Source organism: Phaenicophaeus curvirostris, chromosome 1 (assembly GCF_032191515.1).
Source record: "Phaenicophaeus curvirostris isolate KB17595 chromosome 1, BPBGC_Pcur_1.0, whole genome shotgun sequence".
Classification (NCBI taxonomy): Eukaryota; Metazoa; Chordata; class Aves; order Cuculiformes; family Cuculidae; genus Phaenicophaeus; species Phaenicophaeus curvirostris.
The window spans coordinates 141,504,050-141,518,595 of NC_091392.1; the positions used below are offsets into that span (position 1 = coordinate 141,504,050).

Genomic DNA, 14,546 nt, shown 5'->3' on the forward strand with positions numbered 1-14,546 from the left:
ACTGATCTCTCAACACTGCCACAAAAACTGAAAATGTATTCACGGTACCATATATCGCTCAGAACTAAGAGATGAAGCCAAAGCCCTGAATGTAGACTTTTAGTCTCTTTGGTGGCCTTGGCCATTACTTGACTGACAGGCCCGTTTCTTTGAATAATGTGTGATCTACGAGAGTTTGACGTACTTCTTAGATTTCAACAATTTGGGACAACTACATAGCTTACCTGCAGCAAAGCTTCCTAAGAATTATGGAGACATCCCCTACGAGATCCAATAAAGATTTTCCACAACACTTTGTCAAAAGCACTAGCTAGCTTGTAACTGTTTCAAAAACATGCTTGAAAAAATAGGAAACCAATCTTTGCGCTTTGGAGCCTGAAAAATAACTGCCTTCTAAAATCTGTGACTGCTCAGATTCAGGGTAAGCCACAGGAGTAGCTTTTAATTATTTAAAAATATTTGGAATATTTACAATTAACATGATGTATGGCCAGTAATGCAGGATTTTTCCAGGACTCTGATGAGTTTTGTTGGGCACTTATTCCCCACCTCATACAAAACACTCTAATTTCTGACCATGCAGACCACCCAGGCCACAATACACTTGTGATGTGTACTTACAAGAGTATGCCCATGTATTATTAGATGAAAGATTGTCCATCTTAAGATTAAATAAAATGAAAATTTTACTTTGGTAAGAGAAAAAGAAATCACGGAGAAAAGACTCTATACAAATGAATGGTAGATCTCCTCAATGGCTCTGCAGCTCAAACTGTTAGACTATTTCCCAAAGAGATGGATGGACAGGAAGAGAGAAGATGAGAAAGTCAATATTAACCATTATCACATATCCTTTGCCCTGTGGTCTGTGGTTCTCCTATTCCTATATTTATCACAATACATTCAGCTGTGAGGAATCACATTCCGGATGGCTGCATGGATACGCTGACAGGTACATACCTTGCTCATGCACATCTACATGCATGCCACTTAAGGGCATCACATGCTGATAACTATGGCAGAAACTGCAGAGCTGCAAGCACCACTTCATTTTTGTCATCCCTATCTGGGCACTTCACCTGCTTGTAAGCAGCTGATCCATTTATCTCCTATTGGATTTACTCTAACGTAACAAGTGTCTAGCCTGCCTACCATCTTTAATCAGCTGCCTACCTTCAATGAGCAAATAGACACTGAGTTATTTCCTTCTTTTTCCTTTCATAACACGCCAGGGATGTTTTGGTTTACACCCATGGTTCTTCAAAATCATGACACTCTCATCCACGCAAAAGCTGGATGCAAATCATGAAGGTTTCTTGGCTTTGTGGTTATAATTATTTTCTGCACTAGATTTTGCAGAATGGACTTAAATGTTACAAAAAGAGCTTGCTTTAACAGCAGAAAAGCTATAAACAGCACCAATACCATCATTCAAGCTTGAACATTTCATGAAATATGCTAGTGATACAACGTGCAATTTTTATTGGATCTTGCATAGGATAGCTGATTTCATGCCTTCCTGACTTGCCAAGTATAAATAATGTGACTTCTTCAAGCTCATGCCAACAAGCTTTATCATGCCACACGACATCCTCCCCGTGATATACATACAATAGTGGAGGTAGTTTCAAGGGACCATCAGCTTTTGTCCCTTGAGGCTTCCCTGGTAAACACTTCTGTGGCCTCTCTGAGCATCACGGCACTGGGCTTTCTAGCTTTGCTTTTCTAGCAAAAGAAAAGCTTTTCTAGCTTTTCTAGCTTTTCTTAGCTTTTCTAGCAAAGCTACCCCTGAAGCCAGGTTGGTGGCAGGGAATGTATGCCCATTCCTCAGCCCCCAACTCCAGAGGCCATTGTATTAGTAAAGCTCACTTCAGACCTCAGTGGTTTAAAAAAAAAGTCTTGACTAGCAAAGCCAGATGAAGCAGGAGCAATGGATACTAGCAAGAGCTTCTTGATTTGCAGCTGTATGTGCCCTGACATATCAGTCAGGAGCCTTAGCAGGTTCCTGCAGAAGACACCACAACTGGACACCCCACAAAGGGCATCTGCATTTTTGCCTTGCAGTGAGGAACCTGCAACCGCCACACCAGCAACAGTGCTGCTGCTGGGAGATTTACAAACAAGACTGTGTAGCCCTGCAGAGGCTGTAAGCATGGAAAAGACAGGGGATACTGGCACACACATGGAGAAGGTCATCAACTTCAGCCTAGAGACCTCACACGCTTAGTCAGGGCTCATGTAGGATATATTTTGAGGTGCAGGAGGCAAGGTTCTACAAGATGTTTCGTGTCTTACCTTGTTTGGGAAGGCAAACTTGCTTTGTTCTGCTTTTCCTGGCGTGTGAATAGCTGACAGTGGTGGAGGCCATGAATGGGTCATCTCCTGAAAAACAATATTGTACAGCAAACTGTGTTCAGAAATTCAGTGGAATAGGACACAATGATAGATAAGGTCAGAATGATAAATGCTTAACACTTGCTCAATGGTTAGCTCTTAAAATTGCCTTTATCATCACAAATAGGTCAAATAAGGTCGTAACTGCATTTTTGTGCCTTGCAGGACACAGAGCTAAAGCCCTAAATGAGGTGTGCCGCACTCCACCGTTGTCTCTTTCCTGTTTTGATTTTAAGGACAATTTTTAGTAGCTAAGAGACATACTTAGTTTGACCTGACTTCTATGCAGTCATCCTTGACACAGCTTCAGGCAGCAGGTAGACACACGTTCAATACTGTTATCATTAAAATCTGAACGAGTTGATCTCCAAAGCAAGGCTGCTTTTGGGGAGGTGTAAATTAAACACTTCAGACAAGGAGTTTGTTAAGAGAGAGGCTTCATATTCCTCTCCAGTGCAGGCTGTTAAAGGATGAGCATGTCTTTTGACATGTTCAGCACTAACAGGCATAATATTTGGTACACAGTAACTTAAAAGAATATGAGAAGTAGCGTGGAGTGTGACAACCCTGAGGATCTGGCCCACAAGTTTCAAGAGCCAAAGAGCAACTAACATCCTGCCTAAGCATGGGGCTCAGTGACAGCAGCAAGGGTTTGCCTGGCAGATGCTTTGCTGAGTTGTGATACTATTAGCTGACATGGGAATTAATTCTCAGTCATATTCCAAGGAGATGTAGCGAGATCCATGATCAGTCCTAAAATAACACTGGAGTTTTATTTCCATGACTCATTCCTTTGTAAAGAGAAAAGAAAATGTTCTTGTTTGAAAAAAGGTGCAGATGAGTCTCTTATCCATCCTTCATTAGTGCTGATGGAAGTGCTTCCTGACCTGGTACAGACTGAGTTGGGGCATTTTCTACATAGAGGAAAGTCTCTGGCTGTTCTGCCAATGAAAGGATCGACGCTTTCATCATAGTTTATTAATAATAAATGTCACCTTTAAAGCATGCTTGATAAACACTTTATTTCCTAATAAAAACTGCATTATTTTATTTTATTTGAGGCTAAAACGTTACATGATTTATTATACTTCTGTAATCTACGTGCATGCCTCTAATCAGAGCATCATCTGGTTTGCAGTTTCAGTATCAGAATTGCTTTGCTTTTCACTTCTTTGACGCAGACTGTTCATCTTATTACTTCCTTATCTGATAAGTGCCAGCAATATCAGTGTATAGTAATTTTTAATATACAGTAAGTTCGTTAAACTCGGACAACAAAAACCACAGGCAACCAGATAGCTGTTTGCCACAACTACCTGGAAACATGTGCTATTGTTTTTAAAAGTTTAAGGAGTTACACATTGAGAAATATTCCAACAGTAAAGGTTTATGAGAATCAGTTGCTGAAAAGCAGATTTGCAATGCAGACATTTAACCCTAAGGCTGTGATCTGAAAGTATTTTCTCACTTGCTTTTCTCTGCCTTGCCCTTACAGGACCATTTGCTTAATTTCTAGAAAATATGTTGATGTGCATATAGACTAAAGGTGTTTACATGGGCAAAAGCCTGCTCCCAAACAAACAAAGAGTTTTTCCCAACGAGTTCAGGTGTTGAGCCCAAAAGTACACATAGAAATGAACTATGTGTCCCTTTCTTCTGAAGGATGATGCTTTACATTATCTCTGTCAATTGAAGAATCGAGGCAGCCAGACTTGGAACATCTGGTGACTTTGACCTGAAGTTATTCTGCTTGCGAAATATGCTATTCTGTACTTATGATTTCCATTTGCCCAAGAAGGAATTCCTCCAGGTTATATGGTGGCTGACCCTAACTGTCACCTTCAGGGAAGCATCCTCTCAGAAGTCTGCTATATGCCATGCAGAAACCAATCTGTTAAAGCAGCAGAGCTCTTCCCTCCCACCTTGCCTGCCCGAGTCTGACAATGATGCCTTCACCCAGGGAAAGGACCAGAGCACTGATTAAATATAAGGGTGACCTGTTTTTTTGACATGTCAAAATCTTTCATTTCTTCTTTTCCTTAAGATTATTTCTCATCCACACTTCAATGAAAGTGGCCTTAATGGGCTTTTTTTTTTTTTTCCAGCTAGCTTCTCTTCTGCCTTTTTACTTTGAGTTGTGCTACATAATAAAGGTTTCTACATAATTTAAATTTGACATAACCCTTTCTGACACAAGACTTTAGTAAGACTACTAATATTTGCCAGGGTTAATAATTGCCATTATCATGAATATCTGAATGTGAATTTATTAGAAGAATATTTTGAGTTGTGACCATGTGACGTATTTATCACTACACTTTGGAATTCAGAAAACTATAAAATGGAATAAAATTAGGAAAAAAATTAGAAAACTAACATAAAGAAATACTCCAAATTATAGTTTCACATCACTGAGGAGTGGTAACGTTTAAATTTAGTGAGATATTTTCTTAAAAGAGAAACATTAAAAAATGTGCAGTCTCCTGGGTGCCATGGACAGGATCTCAAAAACCAGCAGAAAGAATTTAGGTGTCCAACAAGCATCAACACTTTTCAAGGTCAAGCAGAAAGAAATACAGAATGTGTTCCTGCATGCCAAATCTCATGATTTTAGATGACCTGAAGATATTTGAGACAAATTAAAAGAACCAGAGGTGGCATATGCTTATTATTTATCAAGATCTCTTTTTTCTTCAGTACATGGAGTGAAATGTTTGAAAATGTAAGCCCGAATGGCAACTATATAACTAACTAAATAGAAAGGAATGAACTTTCATTATTAAAATAAACTTTCATGTACAGCTTCTCTTTTCTGCTGAGCTAACTTGTCTATCCTTCGAGCCTGGGATTGTCAGTAGTGGCAGAAGGTACCCACTGGACTGAAAACAACGTTTCAAATGGACTGATGAAAATTTAAAGGCGCTTAAGATCCTTGGAATCTTCCAACTGGTGTTAGAAATTAGACAGAGAAAAAAATAGGAATTTATTTTAGCATAAATCAAACAAAAAAAAAAAAGTCTAAACCACCTAGCACCTGAAAATGTTCCGGTCACTACAAGATACTGGTCTATTTTAAAACCAGTTTAGTTCTTTCTCCAAACTCGATTAAGTTAACTCTCAAGTCCTGAACAGTGTTAATTAAAGCAAGAACTGAGAAGCCATTTGAGGTCCAGAAGTGGGGAAAAGAAAGATTTCTGTATCAAAGAAGGAAGCCCTTACTAGATGGCTTAAAAATTCATGTGAACAAGCATGTGTGCCAAACTGCAGGACAGCTTGTTTGAGATGTAGATGACTGCCCTCCTCCTTCTGCTGCCAGATGTACAAGACTGAGGAGTAGCTCTGAGATTCCCTTTCTTTTTAACACACATTTCTCCTAGTGAGGGTTGCAGCGGTGTTGTTTCATGCTGACATCTTGGTGGTGGTGGTGATGGCACGTCTCCTTCACATGCATATTGTAACGCTATTAGTCTCCAGGAGTAGTAAATCAGTTTTCAGAAGTTATACATAAATATCCAGTTTTACAAGCTATAAAGGTCCAAGTCTAGTTAATCTTAGTCAACATGCCAACTTGGCTTTTTTTGTTACTGAATAGCAAACCTTCAAAGAAATCTACAGTATTGCATAGCCTTGCTCCAAATTCAGTTTCTGCAGCAACAATTAAGTAATGAGACATTTCTTGTGGATTAATGACTACTTGGCAGTGTTTTGTTTGGGGCTTTTAACCCTAGCTTGTAGGTAATTTTTCAGGAAGAGTACTATGCTGAGGTAAATAATAGTATTCACTCTAGACTCGAGGCAATTCTATTTATCTAGTGCCATCAATCTTGCTATGTGGCACATGATATCAGGAATGGCTGAACTGATTCAGAAAAATTGTAATTAATAAAAAGTAGAGAGATCAATATCATCTAGATTTAAAGTCTAGTCACGTGTATTATCTTGCTGTTCATTCACTGCCAAAACCAGAACTTATAATCGGGCCATTAAGAAAATTGACTGTTTAATCCTCCTCTTTGCTTGTGCTCATCTAGCCAATTTTTGATTCATAATATTTTGTCTCTCCACAGATGATGATTTAAGAAATGTTTGTATGTCTCAAAAAGGACCCTGTCAAACACCTTTTGAAAATCATTTTAGCTGGCTCAGCTTCATCCACTGTTCTACTGACATGTCTCAGGAATTATAGGAGATTGGTGAGACAATTTTCCTTTGCAAACACTCTGTTGGTTTGCTCATGGGGAACACAGAGGCTCTCTCTTTGTAGTTACCAACACTAAAATGCAGATTTTAGGGAAGCTTTAGATATATTTATTCAGCTGGAAGTCAAGGCATCGCAAAGCTAACACAGAGCTTTCCAAGACTCTTCAGCAGTGATCACAGGACACAGTTTGAGAACCTCTAATCCAGTTACTCTCCTGTCTTCATAAAATAGGTTTTGGGGTTTTTTTTCAACACAGGAAATTTTCTCTTTAACTGCTGTCAGTTGGCAAAGATCCCTTCCAGTTCAGCAAAGCTACACTGGCACTAGCTGACAATGTCTATGATTTTAGTGTCAAACATCCAAAGGAAAGAGTCAGACACTGAAAATTTTGGAGACTATGTTGAAGCTGACAGCATTTCACTATAATAAGGTTCCCATGATGTAAAAAGCAAATTTTTTTAAAATACTGATTCCTCTAGTATCTGTTACTGCTGCAGCTTTTCTAACCCAACCTCAAATATACACCTGCAAAATAGAAAGACAAAGCTGTTTCCTCTTATTTCGTTCTGATGTCACTTATCCAAACTACAGCTACTTAACTCTTTTTCTTCATCCTCATAAGCTCCGTAGTTTCCTTTAAGCACTTGATAGTTCTCTTCTTTCTATTTGAGCACTTTCTGTTTTGTCATTATCATTTTGGCAACATGTTATTCAGAACCACCACCATCCAACAAAACAGCTTGCCATTTTCCAGTTCCCATTGTTTCCTTTTTTACTTCCTTTCCACTCACTTATGGGGCAAGAGTTAATTAATTGTTAATATTTATGTCACATACGTTGCAAAACGCTCTCTAAACTTGAGATAAGTGACAAATGTGGTTTCTTCCACCCACTAACTGAAGGATGCAACAATGGAACTACTACAACCTCCCTGATATGGAGCTGAAACAGCCATAAGGACAACATTCATGCCAAGCTTGGTGCCATTTCAGCACTGGACCTCAGGCAGCAGTTCTTCTGTCTCCACTACTCCTGCTAAACTCATTTCAAGGGATCTTTTTTTTTTTTTTCACAGCAATCTCCTGCAAAACACATTCTACCACACTTCCCCTTTGGCTCCAGTCCCAAAATCCTTCAAATACTCTGTTGCTTTCTGTAATATGAATTTCTTTCAATATGTTTCATTGCAGTAACATCCAAAGATAGATGACAATTCAGGGGAGAGCGCTTGTCAAGGAGTTTTTTTGTTCTAAGCAAAGAAATAAACATAATTGTGCAGCTCGTGACTGTGTCATTTGTGCTGTGCTTGATTCTTCAGACCTTCTCTGATGGGCATCAGTTGAAATTGCTTGATAGAATCAGGACTCAGTGTGTGTGTGCATGTGCCTGTGTGCTGGGGAGAAGGAAGGGAAAAAAAAAGAGAAATTAGGCCCTTGGAAAGGGAGAAGGTCAGAGATTTTGCAGACTGCAGCATTAAAGAATGTGTTCAGCATTAAATCTGCAGATGTTTAGTATCTACAGAACTAAACCATTCCAAATCATGAACGTTTGCAACGTGATCTGAGGATAAATTCACTCTACAGCAAATCACAAGTACCAGTACCAGTTTCTGTTTGGAATGCGTTATCTCTACTTTAGTGGAATCATCCTGCAAATAACCTGAAACATTTAGTCATGGTCCAGCAATCTAGGACAGGTAAACGTGAAAGAGTGATACAGACACTAACTTAGCAAACTGACTTATTTAAGTCCTCATTGTATGATTACAATTGTTTAACACTAAGTCTTGCAAATTTTCATTCTTTTTGGGGGGACCAAAATGAGCCTATAAGTCTGGAAGAAGCTATGAATGCCCAAGACAAATGTGGTTTGATACTAAGAGCATGTGTTAACTAGAGTATAAGCCATGCATGCCATGTTCTCATATCAAATTTTAAGACAAAAATATTAATCTCTATGAGGAAAGAAAGAACGTGTCTCTTTACAGGTAAATCATAGAACAGAATTTAAGGGGTTTCCTTAAAAACTTTTAAATACTTCCATGAAAATGAAAAAAAAGAGAAATGGATAAAATATCTCCATTAGCTACAGTGATAAATATCTGTTCTGAGCTAAGAAGTTAGGTTTTTAGGTGAATGCATTTGGCCATATGATATGACAAACTGTATGAAAACCAGTCTTGCCTGGGCAAGCTGAGATGATGTGGTTAATCAAGGCACAATCTTTATTAGTGCATTAACCTCCTGCACCCAAGGACTGTGGATTGTAATTCTTGAATTTCCATGCAAGACTGATGCAGCTAGTTTTCCACTCTCGGTTGGCAGCAAGCTAACAGAAGTAGCTAATGAAGATGAATAGCTGCCTCTTGGGAGTAAGGGGAGGAGAAACAGAAAAGGAAAAGACCTAGGATACTTCAAGGTCCAGATCTCTGCATGATTTCAGATAACAATGGAAAAAGTGCACATAGTTGAAATTTTCAGAGGTCATAACAAGCATGCTAATTCTGAAGGCTGCTAACAAGGCAATGGCAGTGGCCTCAACATTGCTCTGGAAACATTTCAGGAAGTTAAAACAAAAGCTATTGAAAACAAAGACCAGGACAGTGGTCAGGATCTTACCCTGGTTTTGATGGATGATTGTATTAATATGGACATAGGAGCAGACAAAAAATATGCCCAAAGCTAAAAGGCAGGCACATTTACTAAGGAAAACATCTGTGGTTTGGAGAAGACAAAAATGCCATCGTGGTAAATATTTAGCAATACTGAAATATCTTTGCCACAAATGCGTGTAATGTTCTAGTATAAACATCCCTTGATTCCAGATAGAAATACACTGCTAAATTCAAGGAGGTCATTGAAGCAAGATTTGTGAGGAAAAAATATCTAGTTGTTTTTTAAAGTAGACAGATTTTTCAAGTTTCTTTTTGTGAGATGCTGATGGGTACATTAGCGGTCCTGGTTCACCTCCTGGACAGACACTGAAATAGCAGATAATTTGTTTAGCCAAATTTGTTCTTAGTTCTAGTCTTCCATACTCCTGAAGCGAGTTTAAGAGGACAGGAGGTACCATAAAGACTTAGTTCCTGGGAACCCAAGGGCTTGTACATAAAGCTCTTCTGTGCATCTACAGCGGAGATTCACCAGTGGGTATGAATTGGTAATTTTAGCTTGGTTTGTTCAGCTAACTGACTGAGAATTTCAAGCTTCATGAACTTATGGGAACACAGTAGTGCCTGTTTGCTCTGTGCACAAGTTACAGGCTGACATTACATGAAGTAAATACCTTGTGCTCTAAGATTTAAGGTCCAACCAGAACGCCTTTCAGCCCATGTACATGCAAAGGCTGCCAATCATAACAAGAAAAAAGAAAGCTTCTATTCTGTGCTACTATGACAAACTTCTTCGTCAGTGTGAAAAGATGATAGAGAGGGGGAGAAATGACCATGTAAAGAAAAAAGACAGACTTAAAGTATTAGAAGTTAAAGTGCTGTCAAATGTGACTCTATAAAGCATAGCTCCAAGAGGTTTTGCACTTGTGATTTCTCAATATTAGATGAAATTTGCTTAATTTACAGGTAAAATCTACACTGGGCTGGGACCTCAGGCTGTAGAGCAGAGCATGAAGGCAGGAGATCTCCTTTCCTGCCACAGCACAGAGAGGTTCTACAAGGCAAAGTGGCCTGTAAATCCTTTCCAGACAACCTTGCATGGATGTGGCTGACTGCAATTAGCAAACAATTTTGTTTATGATGCTCTGACAACTTGGGGAATCTGTTCATATACAAGTCATTTATTCTGAATGAGATTAAGAAATCAGTGTAGCACTGCATGCTTCAGTGTATGTGAATTCAACCATCTGTTCTCAAGGCTGCATCGTGTGACTCCTGGATTTGAATTGACAGAAAGATCTTATATCTTGATGGCTTGTATTCTAGAAGGAACACAGTGGCACAATGTGATGGCTGAAGCCAAGAAAGACTAGTTCAGCTAAGATTATAAAGGTGTACAAAGTACACAGGCAAACTCAAGTTCACAGACAAAGAATGCCATATATTCATGGCAGAGTGGGATACTGGACCCAGAAAGGAGTTAAGAGATCACCAGAGGACAAGCAACTGAAAATAATTTCCCAACATCTCATGCTCTTGCCCAAAGAGCTCATGCCATCATTTCGAATGATTTTGAAAGCGGAGAATGCAGCACAGTAAAGCTGGTGAGGTCAGTGCTGGAATAGCCTGATTTTTTTCCACAGTCCTTAAAAAACTACAGAAATTCTGAGAAGGTGAAAAAAAGAACAAAAAAAATCACAGATATCTACAGAGATCAGACCTGTTAGACTAAGGGGGTATGATGCTTGATCCATGTAAGCATCTTCATAAAGGGAAAAAAAACCCCCTCTAACATGATTTCTAAAAAACTTATTTGTAGCCATCTGTCAAGTGTTTCAAGTCAAAAGGCAGACCTTCTATGGAAATCTTTAAACAGGATTCACAAAACATGACTGCATCAAAGTTGTTCATGCTTAATAGGAGTCCATGTATACAAATTTCCAAATAGATCTCAGTGGAAAATGTTGTCAGCTCATAGTAACACAAAATGTTGAAACTCACTAACTTATTGTATCATGAGCCAATGGATAGAAGGACAAAAAGGTAACCTGAATTTAGAAAAAAAAGAATAACTTCTCATAAGCTAGTCTCTCACTGCTGGGATGCAGTGCAATGGAAATTCCTGTCTTCATCTTTTGAAATATTAAGATCAAGAAAGGATTATTTTCTGAATGATATGCTTCAGCCAAATACAAGATAATGGACTTGAAACAGGTGAGAGTGGCTGCAGTTATCTGACTCGATACAGAGGTCAGAATGCTAGTCAGACTGGGTAATAAAATATGTCATTTAGACTCACATCTAAAATGTACCTAAATGGGATCCTTGTTCTTTATTTTGGAACTTCTTTTTCAGTCCACCAAAATCCTTACCATTTATGGCTTTCAATACAGGCTTTACAAATCAAGAAAACATGTGAACCATTTGTATTCATGTATGAATGCTAGGTACTGACCCCAAAAGCAGTGATTAAGAGAAAGGAACGTTCCATTGCATTTCAGAGAAGATAGAAGCAAAAGATTTTTTCTTTTCTTATGGATCAGTAATTGTTCACTTATAGTTGAACCCTGCTGCTTTTGATTGTATAAGGTCTAGGTGCATCACAATGAAGCTTGGTGACTCTTATATAGCTCTTGCTATAGTAAGTGAAAAAGATAGAGACAACAAGATGGGGCACATCAGCAGATCTAAGATCTGGAGCATCCTCTGGAAGTGACTTTCTATATTGTCTAGAGATGGAATCGAGGCTGCTGTACTTTGTCCTAAAGTTCCTTGGAATGAGGGGGGTGTGTGTGTGAGTTAAGTATGCACAAGGCTTCTCTTCCCTACCCTATTTTTCTTGGAAACATAAATACTCCACATGACCTTTTAATACCTTCACATTAAGAAGACACTGCTGTTTCAGAAAGGTCATCTGTGATCATCTAAAATGTCTTCCTTAAATATATAAGCAACGCAGTATCAGATTTTCCAGTTTTAATTTTGTGAGTAGTGAGAAGGTTAGCAACTTGACTTTCATCTTTTCCTTCTAAAATTCATATTTGGATTCTGTCTTAGCCGGGAAGAGCATCTTCTGGATGGCAGAGGAGAGCTGAGGCATGCTTCCCATGTGGCACCCAGTCTTGACCCCTGGAGTTAAGACTGAGGTGTTCAGAGCTCTATTCCAGCAGGTCCATGTAGGAGCAGCCACTATCCAAGGTAGCTCTTTAGAAGGTTGCCTCAGAAGGTTGCAGCAAGAAGAGTGTTGGTCTCTTCTCCCAAGTAACAAGTGATAGGACAAGAGGAAGTGGCCTCAAGTTGTGCCAGAGGAGGATTAGATTGGATACTAAGAAAAATTATTTCATAAAAAGGGTTGTCAAGCACTGGAACAAGCTGCCCAGGGAAATGGTATAATGACCATACCTGAAGGCATTTAAAAGATATGCTCTTAGGACATGGTTTAGTGGTGAACTTGGCAGTGCTAGGTTTACAGCTGGACTTGATTTTAAAGGTCTTTTCCAGCCTAAATGACTCTATGATTCTATGATTCTTTGTCTTTGTTTGTCTTTAGTAAAGCATATGCCCTCCTTCCCTGGGTAGGCACAGAAGGAAGACAACCTCTGTGCTACCAACCACCCATGCCAGGGTCAGAAGGGTCCTGGTCAGAAGTTGGGGTCAGGTGCAAACATCCTCCATCTCCTTCCAGGGCTCCCTGAGCAAACAACCTGGATTCCCCTGGAGTATCAGCAACACGCACTGGAAAAAACGCAGAGAGGTGGCAGAGAGTATCTTGGTGCTAGAGCCAGAGGCTGATGGGCCTGCTACAAGCCTGGCTAGATCCTGCTGCACAACGAAAAGTGAGATAATAGCATTTCCATTTTCCCCAGTTCCTATATGTATATGTAAATTATAATTTCTCTGGATGAGCATTATCTTGTAGCATGTAGATGGCACTTTCCATATTCAAGTTATGATTTTTTATGGAAGTTACCAGGAACAGTAGCTTTTGTTGACTTCCACAATGGTAAAAGCACCAGCACAAGTGGTCAGAGATGCAGAGGACAAGGACAGTCCCTCTTAGATGAAGTATTGGATAGTTTTGGGATGTAATCTGCAGTAAAAAATTAATTGATAAACGAAGCTTGCACAGTGTGATGGTAGAGGTACTGTACCAAGGATATTTCATCCACTACCAAGGATAAAACATGTAGATGAACGTTCTCAAAACTACTATTGCACCATGAATTGCTGAATGTAGTGATTTTTGAATCGACAGAAACTTTTATGGAGAAGATTTTAGATGAGTGAAGTGATTTCCTTTTGGTTTTGATGTCTTCCAGTGTTAATGTTTGAGCAATTTTGTTGAAAATGTGCCAAAAGCACAAGGGCTAGGAAAAGTGGAAGAAAGTATGTACTAGAAGACTCTTCAAAATAGCTGGAGAATTCAGTAGAGAAGTCCCAGTGGATGCACTCTCCATCCAGAGTTCCTCAAGCACTTCTGAGACCCCCATCCACGCATGCCATGAGCACTGGCCAATGCAAACTGAATGCAGCAAGGCTGGAAGTTTTATTGTTGAGAGCAGAGGCACATTTAAGAACTAAATCCTACTGTTATGTCTCAGTTTTTGCTTGGCTTATTGAGGAAAATGCAGATCATCAGAGTCTTTTGCATCACTCTAAGGGTTTTCATAAGCAGGGCACGCTAGTCTCCTGTTATAATAATTTTTACCTGTTTCACAGAGTCAAAGTGAAAAATCAGCAGGTACAAACAAACTATTTGTTACATTAATCTGCAAGTTGTTTTGGGTGTCCAGGAGAGAAGTCCTGTGATCGAGCCAGTCAGAAGGTGAGCACACAGGACACTGTCCCTTCTTGCAGAGCTGGGACAATCACAGCCCTTGCATTTCAGAAGCTGCAGGTATCTACTGCGGCAGCCTTAGAAAAAAGATCCAGATCTGCACCCTGAAAAGAGTGGCAAGGGTGGGGAAGGAGGGCTTGAGGCCAGCCTCTTGTTGCTGTGTAGAAAAAATGTTAGGCTTGCAGCAGCACGGTGTTTCTGGGAGCCCTTGTGAGGGCATTAAGCACAGGCAGGGAGCCTGCCTTGACTGCGGCTGCTCACCATCATGTTCTTGGGAGCCAGCACCAGAGCATGAAACAGCACTTGACACTCCTCCCTGCCACACAGAAGTTGGCATTTGGGAAGCTGCTAGAGGGGTGGAGAGACTCTTTGCCTGCCTCAGTTGTTCCTAGGCAATCTGTGCCTCTCTCTGGCTGCAAATATACTCATGGAACAATTAAGTGGGTTCTTCAAAGCTATCATAATCTCAAGCTCTGTCTGCTTTAAGCCTTGAAACAATACTT

The 14,546-nt window shown here is 39.7% G+C and overlaps 1 protein-coding gene across 1 annotated transcript in view; it reads right to left on the bottom strand.

The window, feature by feature from the left end:
* AFF3 (ALF transcription elongation factor 3) overlaps positions 1 to 14,546 on the bottom strand; it is a 328,515-nt gene that overhangs the window by 132,335 nt on the left and 181,634 nt on the right. Inside the window, exon 5 of the mRNA XM_069855424.1 lies at positions 2,296 to 2,382. Within this exon, the coding sequence (XP_069711525.1) occupies positions 2,296 to 2,382 (87 nt within the window). The remainder of the gene's footprint in view (positions 1 to 2,295; positions 2,383 to 14,546) is intronic.